This window comes from Semicossyphus pulcher, unplaced genomic scaffold, assembly GCF_022749685.1.
Source record: "Semicossyphus pulcher isolate SPU_LCO1_2020_fin unplaced genomic scaffold, fSemPul1.0.p SCAF_14, whole genome shotgun sequence".
Lineage (NCBI taxonomy): Eukaryota > Metazoa > Chordata > Actinopteri > Labriformes > Labridae > Semicossyphus > Semicossyphus pulcher.
In genome coordinates, this window is record NW_027211648.1 from 19109235 (window position 1) to 19126792 (window position 17558).

The window sequence follows — 17558 nt, forward strand, 5'->3', positions numbered from 1 at the left end:
GGGTAAAGAGTGTCGGAGAAAAAGGAGAAATGCAGAGATAAAGCAGATGACATACTACGAGCAGTATGTAAGGGAGGAAAAAACAGAGACGGATAGAAACAGTGTGTAGCTGTGAGAAAAAGGAGTAGGAATAAGTTGGAATACTGACAGATAAATCCGCCGCTGGTTTGAAAAAAGTAGACTCAAATTGTCAGTGTATGTTGAAAGACGCGAGGCAATCAGTGAACACAGACTTTAAACGTATCAGTATATGGAAAATATAATGGCTTAATTTCAGTTCATACACTTAATTTAGCTTTTCTTGCGGTTTATTCCTCCGCTCCCGAGGCTGTTCCAAAGTATCTGGTAAATTAAACGGCACACACCTCAAGCAGTGCCAATATTTGCCACCATTTGCAAATGTCTATTTATTCTATTCTTGAAAGTGCTTTGGAGCTGCGCGCCGAGAAATGAAAGAGAGCAGAAAACGATTAGCTTGGCCAAAAAAACTGGAGCAGCCCACATCTCTCTCCTCTCATAGATCAGCCTGGCCTAACCGTTTCTCAATTACTCCTCCAGTCAACCTGCTTAACGATTTTTTAGCTCGCCCAAATGCCAAATGCGTGTGGGTTTGCATGTGTGACTGCTGCGTGCATTAGCGAGGGAACGTGTGTGTCTGCGCATATGCTTTTCTGTGCATGTGGGTGTATGTGTGAGTGAGAGCATGATGCTTCGACCACGAGCTGATGCATGTGGCCTTTTTTTTTTGGCCGTGAGTGTGGACGCCAGTCAAAACACAGACATGAGATCTGAAACGAGGAGTCAAATGCGTGTCACCCAGGGGACCAGAGGCGGGTCACAGGGTGAGCAGAGGCGGCTGACTGGACGAGAGTCTTAAGATTGTGTGACAGCAGCAGAGCGAGAACACAGGAAGTGGAGGAAGACAAGGAAGCATCTTTGATGCTCGATGGTGTGTTTTTGTATCTGCTTGTCCCAAATGTGGGTTAAAGTCAGTGATTACTTGCACTCCTTAGTGGGCAAATGTGTCATTAGCTCACCGGCAGACTGGACGGGCGGTCATGGGAGACGCCATCTTCATTGTTGGCCTTCCCAGAGTTCCCTTGGGCAGGACCCCTTGTGCCGTAGGTCTCCTGCTGAGCCTCCTAGAAAAACGACAAATAGAGAGAAAAACAGATTGAATGAGTGAAGATGGAACGGTTGTTATTACACAATATTGCTCATATTTTTGGCTTCTGATTAAGGGTAGAAGACGAAGACATACTTTATTAATCCCAGAGGGGAAATTCATTTTTTTCACTCTGTTAGTACAAACATGCAACACACACATATGCCCTATGGACATGCATTAAAGGAGCAATTCGCCCGTGGAAAAAGCCACTGTCTGAACTGGTGTTCTCTGTAGGAAATCACCATTCATAAAGGAGGGCTTAGTGCCAGAATATATATATATAGGGTATTTGTGGCAGCAATGGTTGGTAAAAATGAAATTTATACATTAAGTATGAACTTGAATGAGCAGTTCAAAGCTGGTGTTCTCTGTAATCGATAGAAGCAATAATATTTGAAATGGGCGCCATAGCTGTGGAGAAAGTTGTACAAACAGCTTGTGATTTCGCCCATTCTACATTCCTACAACACCCAGCGTGTAGTGCACCCCTCCCTCTGAAAGGAACGACCCAGCGAGAGAACCCAGAGTGAAATACTACTGTTTTCGCTGCAGGCAACGGCTCAGAGCGGTACAGAGTCCAAAATACGACGAGAATATACCGGCGGATCGTCTAAAAAATCTCGGGGTCTGCAGTCTACATTTCAAATCTGACGATTTTGAACAGGACATGACATCGGAGGTGGGCGTCCTAGATTGAGGAAGTGTAGTTTAGCAAGCTCCCTGGCCTCCGCCAGATGACGCGTTTAAGTAGTCATAATAGCATGACAGGACTGAGGTTGAAAATCAGCTAAATGGTCTTTAATGGAGAGATTTCAGAGTGATGCACATGGACAGGCCCCCGAGCAGGTGGGGGGTTCAGTGCCTTGCTCAAGGGCACCTCGACGGTGCCATGGAAGCAAACTGGCACCTCTCCGGCTACCATCCTGGATTCCATGGTTGGTATGGACCAGGACTTGAACCGGCCACCCTCTGGTTCTAAAGCTAAGTCCCTACAGACTGAGCTACCATCTAATTATCATTATTATTATTATTACACATGTAACATCATATTTTTTGATGGTAATGGGGAATTAAAGGAAAATTACAGCTTATAATGTAGGAAAAAGTCGATGAAAAGGTCATGAGTCATTTATGTTTATGTATGAAAAACACAAACATTTAACAAATGAGATTTTTTGTTCTTCCTAATATTCCAAATGTGTCTCCTTGGAGCTGAAATCATTTTTGTTCCCGCTAAAAATAACTTGTATGTCCTGGAGTAGGCAATAACACTCTAGTTCTGAGGAATATTGTATAAATATGTGTGGCAGAGATTGAGGGAATGAGTTGGACTGTGAGCGTGTGTCAGCTTTAAAAGGCTGTAATAAAGACTCTGATCCTCAGTTAGATCAAGTCACAACACAAAGAGCGATGTTGCACCAGGAAACACACACATACACTGATGCCGTACATGCAGACTGAGAATCATCCAAACACGCACCCAACACACACACCATACCCGCCAATTCATTTCAACCAAATCCCAGCCTAACCACCCACTAATCCTCGAAACACACACACACATACAAACACACAGTAACACACACACACACGCACTCAGTCCTATTGTTCAATCTAAGTCATTTTCTTTCCCTCTGTAATCACAAGCCTATCTAGTGTAAACCAATTTTCTCCCCATTGTCGGAGGTGTTGCCCTCTCCCTCTCCCTCCCTCTGTATCTCCCCCTCCTCCCCTCTCCCGCTTCTTTTCATTCACCGCGGAGGTCGTTCCTCCATCATGTTAAGCGTTGGCAGCACAATGGCAACTTGTTAAAGAGCTCTGAGTGGAAGGATTAGTGATAACTGATCGGCGAGACGCGGAGAGAGATCACACGCGAGTGCTTGCACACACAACACGCGTACGCACACGTACACACAGACGCGCACGCACGCACGCAAGGTGTGTTCAGGTTTTTCCTCTCAGAATCCATTTTTCCCCCACAGTTTGATTTCTTATCTGTTGTGTGATTATACTGTAGTAGGTGGGCAATATCCCTGTCAGCTAGGTGATATAATTTTATAGCACAAGATTATCCTTCGCTGCGAGAAATGTATCATGTGAAATGGATCTATTATTAGAGCATTAAACGGGTCGTAATTTGTGCATCCAGGGGAATGATAGGGATTTAGTATTGTACATTCTTTTTAAAATCTGATATAAGGTTTAACACACGCATTAAAAGTTACTCCACACTGAGTCTGAATGCTGCATTAGCAGCTGTGCACACACAGACAAAAAGTTAATGTATTCATTCATCCATTATTAAGTAAAGGTAATGTAATGACCTTAAATGCCCTGGAGTCGTCGCTTCAAATCCAACTTTCAATTATTAGCCAATTAAATCAGTGAAGAACTCAAACTATAGTTCCCTTAAATGTTATTCAGTCTATGTAGGTGGACACTAACTCTAACCCTGATAACTAACTCTAATACCATTCTTTGCTTGAAGTGAACTTCTTACTGCATTGTAGGTATAATGCAACACAGAGATTTACTGTGAAGCCATGGCTCCCTTTAAATCTGTTCCTGCAGTTACTCCCCACCTTAAAAGGGACATATTTTAGATATGCAATCGATTTTCTATTATTCTAATGTGTTTTTGAATCACGTTGGTAAAGTTTGTTTCGTTTTAAAAATTTAATTATATTTCGGAACCTCTCCTTCCTCCTGAAACCAACAAGCCGTTTTGCCATTCAAAGGTCAGACTAGGGCTGCACAATATGACAGTATATATCGTCAAAACGATCTGAACATGTCTGTGGGATGTGTTTTTCTATATAGTCTCTACTGTGATGTTGCAAAACCAGAGGCCACCAACTGCTTTACAGCAATTTTTACGTCATTTTGACAACGCTTTGCGTTCTAATCCTTGCACGTGGGAGTGAACCTGGAGCAAACCATAGAGGGAGGCGCTGTTTATTACCATGGAGAGGGCGGACACACAATGAGCAGAAAAGTACTCAGTACTCTTATTTGTTATTCGATTAGCCAAAAATAGGCTTTACCATGAAGTAATTTCATTATTTGGTAAATTACCAGAAAACATGCTATATCGTAATATTTATCGTTATCGAGATATGAAAAATCTTATACCATGATATAGGATTTTGGCCATATCGCCCAGCCCTTGGTGAGACCTTAGCCACGATTGGCTGACAGTATTTGGAGTGGACACTGGACTGTCACTCCAAACTTGTAGAAAACACGGCCGCTCGAGGATCGGTTATTCTGCCTTATATGTACGAGCCAGAATCGGCAGGAGGTATCGGAATGGTAAGCTGAAATCTTGACGACTTGACTACAAGCTAGTTCAAGAAGGAAGCCAAAGGGGAATGACGATTGGTCGATTTCAGCGAAAGCAAGGTTCTACGTAGAAACCTGCAGATGTTCTGAACAGCCCATTTCAGAGGCTACCTTTTTAAAAATGTCATTCTGGAAAAACATGGAATTCATTCATCCATTCAAAAGATATGGCCCCTTTAAAGTGTTTTTTTACTAGTGCACAACGGACTCACTACGGAACCTGGCTACACAATGTAGCAAACAGTTAGACAATAAAGCAACAAAAATTACACACATCTATTGCTTAATATGATCAATATTTTCAAGCAGCTGCATGTTATTGTGGGCTATTTATGAAGCAGAGGATTTATCTTTTCATTCAATTACATTTGATGTTTACAGTGAGAAAAGATGTGAAGAAGTTCATATAGGATGTAAAAAAAGTACATAAAGATAATAAAGTTTGTGTGAAGGACGACGTTGTATCTATGCAAGTTATTTTAAAGTCTCACTTGTAAAGGAGTTCTTCTTTTTTATTCAAATAGTAATCATGATGAAAATTGTCAGCTAAGCAAATGTAACCTCAAGCCATGATCTTATTACAATAGCTTCCTTATTCCACGTCTGAAAGCCAGAGGGGAACCCCGCTCGCCCAGATGTGGTTCAATCACGGGATCACATAACATCTTAAAAATGGGTGGGTGCAGAGCGACGCGTAACATCAGGATCGCAGCAAAGAACGGGGGCGCTATTTTCAAAACAAAGCCACGCTAGTTTCCTCATCGGGGCCCTGGGCGAGCCCTGTGTTTGTGTGCACAGCCCCCCGTGTTTATCAATGGAGCCTGGATGCACGCCAAACGTCAGGCTTTCATTACATGGTCGGAAGTGCTGCGTTTGAAGCCGAAACCCGGTTAGACAGAAATACACCTCCACAGGTAAATAAAGGCCTGGGGAAGGAGGGGAGAGGGAGGAGGAATGGAGGAGAGGAGACGTGTGGTGGCTTTCTGATAGGTGCACGCACACTCACACATGCACAGTGAGAGAATGCACACATGGACAGACAGTTGCTCCGACAGTGAAATGAGAAGAGTGGCTGCTGACCCAAGTCCAATATTTACTCAGGCATATGAGTCTGTAGTGTGTGTGTGTGTGTGTTCGTGTGTGTGTACTCGAGGGGATTTCCGTTTTAAGTGGGTCAAAGTGAGGTTAGCCTCATACTACTGTTTACACTCACGTTCTTACATCATCACTGTCAACTGTAATACGGACGGAGAGGGTGAGAGAGAGAGGAACAGAGACAGGGAGGGAGGGGAGACACAGATGCTGGGAGACAAATACAGAAGGTGAGATAAAAGAGGGATAGAGAAGGAGAAAAGGAGGTAGGAAAGCACAGGGGGGGGAGAGAGAAAGAAAGCGGAAAAAAGGGGCGAGAGCGAGAGAACATCAGAAGCAAATGAAGGAGTGCTGCGAGTGCATCCTTTCATTTGAGTTTTTTCCAGTCCATTGTCTCAAAATCCCATTTCCCAGCTAATTTAGAAGCTTCTAAAATACACTCCACTCCATACCTTAAGCCTTAGGCCACAGCTAATCCTGTCTTCACATACACACACACACACACACACACACGCGCGCACACAGACACGCTCATTCATCCTCCGTGCTTTTCAAAAGACTTCATCTTGGCATAGTAGAAACGAATGAAGGATATTGAAGGCAAGCGTTTGAAGTACATGAGGGAATGCAGGAATCAAACTGTGAGTTAAATGCTATTAGACAGCTGTGTGGAGAGGCAGTGTAATATTAGATTTGATTGAATAGATGACTGCTGAATGTGGTGTAATATATAGAGCCGGAGAGGCTTTATGCGGACGTAAATCAATATTGCAGCACCACGTTAATCCCAGCCACTCAGGAGACGGAGTCAGACGGTAGGTGTGAGATGTTCGGAGAGCAGAAATGTTCCATGTTGCACTTCGACGATTGAAAAGAAGTCTTTTGTTAATTTTTTCCACGGTCAGTATGATGTTTGGATTTCTTAACGCAAAATATAAAGAAAAAAAATCAAAGGTCAAGTTGTGCTGCTGAAGGGCTGCTCCTCATGCAAGTATTTTACTCCTTTTTAAAGAGAGAAATCTCGGACAAAATGCTGACCTCTACGATCAATCCAACCGTGACATACAACCCATTTCAAACTTTCTGTCTTGTTTCACACTTCAATTAAAAAGGGTGTGGTGGCTTTTTTTGGTCGGCTCCCTGCAAACTTTCCAACTCAACATTCGGGGAGAGTAAAAGGTGAAATGTTGCTTTGCTTGTGTGAGTTTGATTGCTTTAAAAACAAGCAATGAAACTGTCACAGCGGCAAGCGAGCGCATTTGATTCCTTCACCTGACCCAACAGAAAGAGCAAAATTGACAGCCATAATATTAAACTGATTTTGACTGACATCTGTCTCAACAGAAAAAAAACATCTGAATTACTTTAAACTGTTTTTTCACAGCCATCAATTGAAAGAGAAACACAGGCCATGTGTGTGTTTTTACACAGAAACACACACATGGTAAATGGTAAATGGACTGTACTTATATAACGCTTTTCTAGTCTTTCTAGTACATATCACATTCACCCATTCATACACACATTCACACACTGACGGCAGAGGCTGCTACCTTAAGTGCCCAACTGTCAATCAGTTATCACATTCATACCCGTTGACTATGCCACTGGGAGCAATTAGGGGTTCAGAGTCCCAACGACACTTCAACATGTAGCCTGAGGGAGCTCGGGATTGAACCTCCGACCTTCCGATTGAAGGCCAACCGACTCTACCACTGCCCTGTATACCCCTTTCCCGTGTAAATTTAGCGTGTTGACGCAGGTTTAAAAAAGACTAATAAATGATGATCGCCTCTGTTACCATTGCCAGTGAAGTATACTCCTTTCGGTCTCTTTTCTGCTGCGTCACCATCTGATGTCACAAACACGCCCAAAACAGGGTTAGCAAACAGTGAAGATGTTACGGCGGTTAGGCCTTTATTGTATCTATTACTCATTCAGTCTGTTTTTTAAACTCTGCGCAACAAATTTGGAACGATGTTTGAGCGCTGCTTGGACGGAGACGGGCAGAATTTGTAGCTGAGATGACAAGGAGTCGCAGAAGTTACCGACAGAGTATAGCATCGCGCCGGAGATTAGCGTGTCAACACAGGTTTTGTGTTCCCATCAATGACGCGAGTTTTGGCGACTTTGTAAAAACTTACAGCTCATGATGAATGTCAACAGAGTGGACACATGCAGGGAGAGAGAAACACAAAGAAGTAACCCTCTTCCTCTTCTACCATAACCTTCTACCTTTTCCTGTTCCTCTATCTCCATCCTTTTCTCCAACCTACTCCTCTTCATCAAAACCTCCTCCACCCCTCCCTCCCTGCGTCTCCAGCCGTTCTCCTCATGACTACCAAATGAATTAGTCACCCCCCCACCTCCCCTCCCCTTTGCCCCTGCACCTTGGCAGATGCACATCTCCACAAAATCTGACGCTAATGCCATTAATATTCATTAAAAATTAAGCTTAATTGCGAGTCTTTAGGAGAGAGGGCCCATAGACCCCTCCTCCTGAATGCATTGCCTTACCACACACACACACACACACACACACACCATGAATCACTGTGCATTGGCCACCACCCCCTGCCACATTACCCCAAGGACAGGGGGATTCTGATGTCCACTGGGAGAGACCCTGAGAAGCACATGAACACTCCGTCTTCCTTTCACACGCCCACTCAGATATATTGGGTCATAACTGGGAGAAGACGCTGTTTCTGCTGTATCTAAATGTCTTTATTTATGTGTGTGCGTGTTTATGTCCTGCACTGACAGACATGTAAGAATCAGGCTCTACGCATCAGAGAGAGGCGGAGGTGGTGTTGGTGGTGGGGGCAGGGACATCCATATTCAACATTCGCCTTCACACACACACACACACACACACACACACACACACACGTTGGTTCCGACGTGCAGACATGCACACACGCTCACACCAATCACGCTGACTGAACCATAATTAGAGCAACAATCAGCAGCGCGAGAGAGCGAGCTACACCGTGTTCTGGAAAATGTGACAAATCAACATTTGGTTCTGATATTCTCGTCTGTCATGTTTCCTTGACACTTACATCTTTTGATCCGTTTCAGAATATTTGGAAAACATTGCAGTTACATTGTGATTATGTCAGAAATGCGGGGAAATGTATTTGAGGGCAGACCTACTTTCGTCTCCTGCGACAGCCTTTAAAGCAGTGTGTTGATTAGCCTGCATGTAAATGATGGGCATGTATTGCAGGGTGCAGCCTGTTATTATCATCACGGCAAAGGTGACCATTAGAATGAAAAACAGCTGTTGTATGTGTCTATGTGAATGCAAGGTGTGTGTATGCCTTTATATCAGTGAGCTCTGTGTGTGTGTCCAGCCTATCTTAATAGGTCCATTTGTAGCAGGGCCTGTTCTAGTGCTGTGTCCTTCAGATTGGATTCTATCTCAGCAATCCCCATGACCTTTAGCACAAAGAGACTACAAGAGAGGACCAGATCTCCGACACAGGACACACACACACTCCCTCTCACACACGCGCACGCACACACAGCCAAAAGCAAGAACTCATTCTTACACTTATATACGTGGACATAACAGAAACAGAGAAAAACAAGACAATGAGACAAAGAAAGAAGCGCGGACACGCACACACATCCACATCCACACAAACACTCTGGTATGTGTGCAGGCCGTCCCTTAGGAATGATGTCAGATGAACAGTGTTAGCTGCAGATGCCGTTGCCAGAGCTTTCATTCTCATTCCTCTACACAGGCTAATCAAATAAGAGCCCGTCTTTGTACCGTCTTCACACTCCTCGCAAGTCCCCGTCACCACCACCCCCATCCGCCCATTCACTTCAATTGCTTTGGCTCGCAGTTAAAGAGGACATCCACCCAAACTGGTGTACACCCACATGACTTTTGCTAAAGCACGGAGGAACAATAGCAATGTGTTGGCGAACTCGACTTTGACTGTGACATTTTTTTTTTTTTTTGGTGTTTTCTCTCTGTCTGTGAAGTCTGTATCCAGGAACAAATGTAGCGGCATTTCCTAACAAATGGCAGCTAAATGAGGCCCCTAGGGTGCTGTGCCGCTAACTACCGGCCCCCTTTTTTTCTGAGCCATTATGATTGTCCTAACGGTTCCAAAAACACCTCTCCCGTTCTCGTTCATTTGCATTTGAATTGCAGCTCGGCTGTACAAAAACAAACATAAATCAAAAAAGGGAAAAAAGGAAGAAAAAAAAACAGTGGCGGATTCTAGTCGAGCAATTAGCGAGTGTCAGTCATTGTGGAGGTAAAAAACACACTAAATTAAAAACATTGTCTTAAACACACGCACACAACGTCTCACACACAAAGCCGAGCTGACACACACACACACATACACACACACACATATATATTTAAATATGTATGTATATAAATATTTTTTTCTTTTTTCAATTTTTATCGTTTAGCTTTTGCCTGAAAACTCATCAAGCTTAAGTGCTCGTCAGCGTCGGCCAATCGGAGTGTGGCAGGCCCAGGGTTGCCGTGGCGATACGCGGGGACATTTAGAGGACTCCGATAAACTCTGCCATTTAAAAGGTTATGACAATTAACGCGGCTCTCCGCAAATTACCACTGCCAGACCTTTACCCACGGACGTCTCTCTCTCCCTCTTATCACCCCGCACCCAGCCTCTCTCTCTCTCTCTTTTGCTCTCCACCTCCTCCTCTTCTCTCTCGCCATATGCCCTCCATTTCCACTGCCTCTCCTCCCTCCCTCCATCCCTCCCTCTTTCTGTCCTCCCCCTTCCAGCCAGCAGCACTTTTATTATCCTGTTAATTAACAGAGTTCTTCACTTAATATTCAAATGGTGACCAATTAATGACATTGAACTTTGGGCGCCCCACCCACCCACACGCGCTGCCCCCTCCACTCTCACCACATCCTCTTCGCTCTCCATCACACACACTGCTTCCTGCCTCTCATTTCCTCTGTCCTGTCCCTTCAACTTCCCCTCCATCCCTCCACCTCGTCACCAAGGTGAGCTCCCATTTCCGCGTGAGATTGTGTGTGTGTATGTGTGTGCGTTGGGCAGCAGAGGAGTGTATATACAGCGAGCGGGTAATAAAGCCAGGGGGGCAGGCCGCAGAAAGGCTCCACGGCCTTTTAATTAACCCGGTGTGATTAAAAGCGGGGGTGGCGGAGGGTGGGGGAAAGGGCCTGCTGCTGCAGCCAGTTGGGGGTGGCGGGGTGAGAGACAGGAAATAGGAAATGACACACTGAAAGGAGTGAAAGGAGCCAGGTGATGTGCCAGAATTAGGACAATAGGACCGAATGGTTTCAAGTGCATTTACCTCTGAAGAGCTACAAAGAAGTAATGAATAAAAGATGGAGTATTTTCAAAATGAAAGTTCATTTTTAGCTTCGTCCACACAAAGTATTAAAGAGCAGCTCCAGTCAAGTTTAAGACATATAAAATGCTCTGCTTGAAATAATAAATTGGGTCTGATGTTTTTCCTGCAAAATATGTTTAAATACCTTTAAATCCTCCCAAGTCAAAAAATATAAATAAATAAAAATAAATAATAAAAATAGTCCCTGCCCACTATGCAAATTTCCAACCACCTGCCCGTCGCGTCCACGTCTCTGCCATTGCTTAGTGGCAACTTGTTGAAACTTAACTAGCTTGAAATGTAGTAATTAGTAGTAGTAACGTTAGCAGTCAGTAGTGAGTTTGCAAAAATTAAGATGATGATGATGCTGGCTTGTGCATCGTCCAAGTGGTTGCCATAGGTTACACATAATGATATGGATAGCATCACCTCATCCATTGACAGGATTGGCTCCTTAGGTTTGTGACGTCTCAAACCTGCCAATCTGAAAACGTGTTGTTCAGCCTGTCCTTGGTACACTGCAGTTTAAAAGCAGACAGGCCCAGCCATGGAGATGACTGCTTATGTTGTCCCTGATATGTCTTGAAGCACATGAAAAACACCACATGGAGAAGTTTACAAGGTTTAACACTTGATTCTCACTGGAGGGGGTCTTTAAAGGAGCAATTCCCCCTTAGAAAAAGCCACTGTCAGTCAATGCTGGTGTTCTCTGTAATCGATAGAAGCAATAATATTTGAAATTGGTGTAATAGCTGTGGAGAAAGTTGTACAAACAGCTCATGGTTTCGCCCATTCTACATTCCTACAACACCCAGCGTGCACCGCGCCCCTCCCTCTAAAAGGAACATCCCAGTGAGAGACGCGGTAGTGAAATTCTACCGTTTTCACTGCAGGCAACGGCTCTGAGCGGGACAGAATCTGAAATACGACTAGAATATACCGGTGGATCGTCTCAAAACTCTTGGGGTCTGCAGTCTACATTTCAAACCTGACAATTTTAAATGAGACATGACATCGGAGGCGGGCGTCCTAGATTGAGGAAGTGTAGTTAAGCAAGCTCGCTGTTTTCAGGGCCCATTGGAGAAGCGGATAGCGTCCTCCAAAGGCACAGAGCGAAATTGCATTTTTTTCTACCATAATGGCATTAGCTCCCCATAATAGCATGATAGGACTGAGGTTGAAAATTGGTGAACTGGCCCTTTAAGTCAATCTTATCATATCAAAAACAAATGTCGAATTTCATCTTATCAGCCCTTATGTTGTGTTAAAATGAACCTGCTATAAAAACATTGAAAACCCACTGAAATATCTGAAAAATAATTTTAATGAGCAATGATATTTGGACGTTTTTTCAGGACATGCAAACTGCTGAACACCTCCAGTAGCCTGAGCATTTCATTCTGTCATAGAAGAGTGCAGCATGTCAGCAGAAAGCCCACATGCAGCACTTACTGTCTTTTTCAAATTAAAGGTAAAAGAGTATTAAACGCTTGACCTGCCACTCTGGGAGCATTCACCTGAGTTTTTAAAGTTTACATCACACTGTGTATACACTAAGGAGCATCAATAAGCAGCTGCTAAACCAATGATTCAGCTTCCTTCCATGTAGGTCCCTGTAAAGTGAGCCTGTCTCCTCCAATCAGCTGAGGGCTCCTCTATGCCACCGCACGGCTCCCCTGAGCCTGCTCTCAGACAGGAAGAGGAAATAGTTAAGGCCAATAGAGGAAACGAGCGTTGGGATCAGTTTCACACAGGAGAGTGGATACGAGGGTTTTACTACAGGGAGTAAATGTCACCGGGAATGGCTTCCTTCTTCAAAGAGAGGCAGTCAAATCCCGACAACTCTACTATACACCCAAGTACCACTCAGCGGCATATTCACCTTACAGTTTATGTTACACTAAAGCAGGGCAAAGCTACATTATGTTACATGTAATGACTCTCTAAACATAAATTTAACACTCTGTTTCTTGGTTAAAAATTAAATAGTGTGTGCTCGATGGAATAGCTGATCAAAGCCGGTACCATGTTCGCACAACGTTACGAGTTGAAATCTGGCAGCTGGCCAACGCTCCCCTTCACCTCCTCTCTCTTCTCTGTCACACTCCAGTGTATACTACCCAATAAAGCAAACATGCCATAAAAAATAATCTCCAAATTCTTCAAATTACAGCTCTCTCATTTCTGTTTTTATGAGGAGGAAAGTATTAGACGGTAACAAAATATCACACACTTCATCTGTTATGCGTCGAGCGTAATGTGGCCACGGAGAGGAAGAAAGGGCACCCATTTTCTCCTTTTAAGTGATTTGTCGCTCGCTGTAATTGAAGCCAACAATCAGACAAGAAACATTAGGGTCATGATATTTATAAGGTCTGTTTAAAACGGCTGCCAGTATTCTATGGCGTTTTAAAATCTCAGTATTTTGCTTTTTCACTGAGCAGAAATCAGTCTTTATTGCACTTTTAAGAGCAGCGCGCCTCGATCGAGCATTGGGTGGAAAGTGACATGTTAACAAACAAACAACAAACAGAGTTATGCACAAGGTCAAAAAGCCTTCTCAATCAATTAAGTCAGAGTAAATGTCACAGAGTGTCTGAGAACAACTCAAAATGATCAATGTAAAAATAACTGCTGTTCTCAGACACCCACAGCACTCACAAACCACCAGCAAACCACCCACATTTATCTTTTTTTCAAACCCACTTCTTCCCTGATGCAATATTATATATTTTTTTATTTCTTTCGGATCAGCCTTGATGTCTTAGAAATGTCTTTTTAGCCTGCTCTGCTTCTCGCAATCAGATGAGGTCACAGCAGTGCAATAGACTCAAAGAAAGACGGCATTTTCTCTTCGATTTGTTACAAAACCAGCTAATAGCGGTCGGTTGCAGAGCAAATTCTGTGTCAAAGGCAGCTGGAATGGTTCCATCAACTGGAGGATGTCCTCTGGCTAGGGTTAATGGGAGTGGAGTGGGGGAAAGGAACTGCGGAGAGAGTGCCGCAAGAACAAAATAAAGAACTTTTCAGCTTGGATTTCTCCAAGTAATGCAGGGTCAAAAAACAGGGGTCAGAAACACAATGACATCCTAATCTGGCGTGCGCCTGCGATTGTGTGTGTGTGCGTGTGCGTGTAATCCCCTCTGTGCGGTTCACGTCATGTCTCATTTCAGCCCAGAATCACAGAAAAAGGTCACTGCTTGACCTTTTCACAGCTCAGAATTGCTGCAGCGCATTCGGCTGATTAGTGTACACACAGACGCACTCGATACACACTCATATACAAAAAGTGATACACACTCAGAGCAGAGAAATAAAAAGTAATACAGCTCTGAGCTCAAAGCACACACAGTCTTTTGTTTGTAATCTTGGCCAAGCGCGCTGTGTAAGTTCAATTTCCAAACATGTTTACTCTTGGATCCAAAATCAAAGACAGGGACTGAGTTTCTTTGTTATTCAAATGTTCTCTGGTGTTTTCTGGTGTTCTTTCCTTCTTGAAATTCCTCTCTCGCTCAATCGATGAACAATTAACTGTGTCTTAATGCCACTGCACAGGCTTGTTTTTGTTATGTATAAAATGTCATGTTTTTTAATGATCAATATTGCGTATTTTCAGTAATTACTTGACAATAAACTGCTGAAATAAACTGAGTGCTTGGGCCTGGATTTTGCATTTGTTACACAAGAAGGAATTGATGTGGCTGAGTGCAAAACACACACGTCTGTCTCAGGAGATGTAGCCTATTGCCATCTATGCATTTCCATTTACACATTGGTTATATACCCTGAAATGAAATGGACTGCTAGTTGGAAGAAATGTCCTTTGACTGCAGCCAGGTATCTTGTTAGAGCTCAAAATACAGACAGCGAGCCAAAATGTAAGAAAGTAATGTAAATGTAAAAGTATGGCAGCTGGAGCTTATTAGTGGATGGAAAGAACAGATTTCGTCGGGTGTGTAGTTTGATGGTGAGGAGACAGGAACCAGGAGGCTTGGTATATTTCCTGCTGTGTTTCTGGAACATAAATTGCTATATAGCTGTAACACACAGAAAGGATCTCTAGATTAAAGGTAGAGACAGCGGGATGCAACAGTGATGCAATGGCTGCTGAACGTATTGTGGCTTTTATGCAGCGTTAACAAGCATGTGTCCTGATTGAAACACCCCCCCCTTAAAGTAGCATGCATTCATAACCATGAAAAACAAGAGGACACCGGCTCCCTGATCGCCATAGCAGTTGGCATAGCAACCAGTGTGGGACCTTTCAGCACAGGTGAATCGAGGCTTTGGCCAATCAGAGAGCTTGTGCAGAACTACCTGGTGTATAAATGTCAGCGAGGGTCAATTGCCGGCGCATCATCTGCGATGATGAAAACACACCATTACTGTCACAAAATGTCAGCGTGGCCATGGATCTCAGCCTCTGCTAGTTAGAGTGAATAATGTTTGTTCAGAAGGCGGCAGGTCTGTGTGTGTCAGCATGTTAAGTGAGGAAACAAGAGTAAGTGCTTTTTTCAGTGTGAGACAAAAGGCATGCTGGCTGAAATGTTCGCTCAGTATGAAAATTACTATGCTACGACTAACCATTTCCTTTTTTGACAACCTGCTTTTGTGCTCACAATGGCTTTTCTGTTGGCTATTTGTCTTGGAGTGCGATGTGATTTAGTGTATTCACGGCTGTCTAAAGGAAGGTTTAACTACATCTCACTAAATCACAGTATAAGTACCTAGACAGACACAACTACACCACTGCCAAATGGCATCAACTAGTGCAGATGCTAAATAACTCGGTTTATTTGTGAACTCCTAATGGGCATCACAGAGTCCAAGAAGAGGATGTTTTGTGCTTCCCGTGCTGCCTTGTGCTGTTCTTTGCAGAGGAAATAGTTCTGCATGAAACATTTTGTATTGATTATCCTGATCTGGGTTTGATGTATTCTATACTGCCTGTAAGGACGAGCTGTTGGTGTGGATGTCTTCATTGAAACAGCTTGCTGCTGTTTTATAATCATTTTGCTCTGCACAGGAAGAGACACATACTGTTCACATATATAGATTTCCAATCATGCTACTGCAAGTTAACTGAAAACACAGTAAAGAAAGTGTCAGGAACATAATATTCAGAGTGTTAAAGAGCAGCTCCAGTCATGTTTAAGACATATACAATCATCTGCTTGAAATGATAAATTTATCCAAAATACATTTAATTATCTTGTAAATCTCCTCCTTCTCCCTCATTAAAAAATTCCCCAATCCGCATAGTCCCCGCCCACTATGCAAATTTCCAACCGCCACCTTCGTCGCAAAAACAAAACACGTCTCTGCCGTCATTTAGCAGCAACTTGTTGAAACTTAGCTCGCTTGAAATGTAGTAATTAGTAGTAGTAACGTTAACATTAGTAGTCAGTAGTGAGTTTGCAAAAATCGCCGAAGTGGTTGCCATAGGTTACACATAATGATATGCATAGCGTCACCACATCCATTGTGAGGTCTCAAACCTGCCAATCTGAAAACGTGTTGTTCAGCCTGTCCTTGGTACACTGCAGTTTAAAAGCAGACAGGCCCAGACATGAAGATGACTGCTTATGTTGTCCCTGATATGTCTTGTAGCATGGAGATTTTTACAAGGTTAAACACCTGATTTGCACTGGAAGGGGTCTTTAACCTGTTGATGCATTCAAGTATAAGCAGTGTCTGTGATACAGCTTGCTACTTAACTTATATACTCCTCATTATATTTCATGATTGATTATATTTTATGTATGCTAAGTCTAATAAAAATATTCTTTTAGGGAACCAGGAACTACATCTAAATGTATTCAGTGTAAATAGGACTTTGCACTTAATGGAAACACTCTGGTAAAGTGGGAAAACTGTGCGTAAGAAGAGTGCAAGTATGTGAAAGTCTGCTTCACAGTGTGGTTCTCTTGTTTGCAATGCTGTGTATTATGACTGGAAGGGATTCAAAGCATGTGTTTTTGACATGAGGCAAAAAAACAAACTTATATAATGTAGCCAATATTGATAAATAAAAGCATGCCTCTATCAGTCCTGATTCTGGTCTTGCAGAGCGGCTCGGGGCATCCCTCCTTCACTCATCTGTCCTGTCCTGATCTGCTGCTTTCCCTCCCTGTTCTCTCTGATCTTTCCTTTCCTGTCCACTTCTCTTGTAATCTCCGCCGTCTTGTACAGTTCTTTCTCCTGCTCGTTTTTTTTTTTTGTTCTGCTCTGTTCAGATCCAGGGCAGGGCTGTTAGCCAGAGTCACTCCGCGGCAGGACGATTGATGCCTCTGGCTGCAGAGTGGATGGGAAACACATGGGCAGACTTCACTCAGCTCAAAAACAACTGCCTGAACTCGACTTCCCCGATGGAAAACTTCTACAGAACATCGCGCTGAAACTTGGCAGGACAAGTGTAGATCCATAACTGTGGAACAGGCCCTTTGTTGTGCTGAGGATTGGGGTTTGCACAGGCAAGTTTGAGTAGAAAATGCACAAAATCTTAACAATGACGGTCCGGTGTGAACTTTTACTGCATTCAAATGTCGTGTTTCTGCAATGCGTGTGTGCGTGAGTGCTCTGGGAGGGG

At 43.5% G+C, this 17558-nt stretch overlaps 1 protein-coding gene across 1 annotated transcript in view; it reads right to left on the reverse strand.

Moving 5' to 3' along the window:
* The window catches only part of LOC138590840 (AT-rich interactive domain-containing protein 1B-like), a 195261-nt gene that overhangs the window by 130051 nt on the left and 47652 nt on the right, over positions 1 to 17558 (reverse strand). Inside the window, exon 4 of the mRNA XM_069661234.1 lies at positions 1038 to 1142. Coding sequence (XP_069517335.1) covers positions 1038 to 1142 — 105 coding nt within the window. The remainder of the gene's footprint in view (positions 1 to 1037; positions 1143 to 17558) is intronic.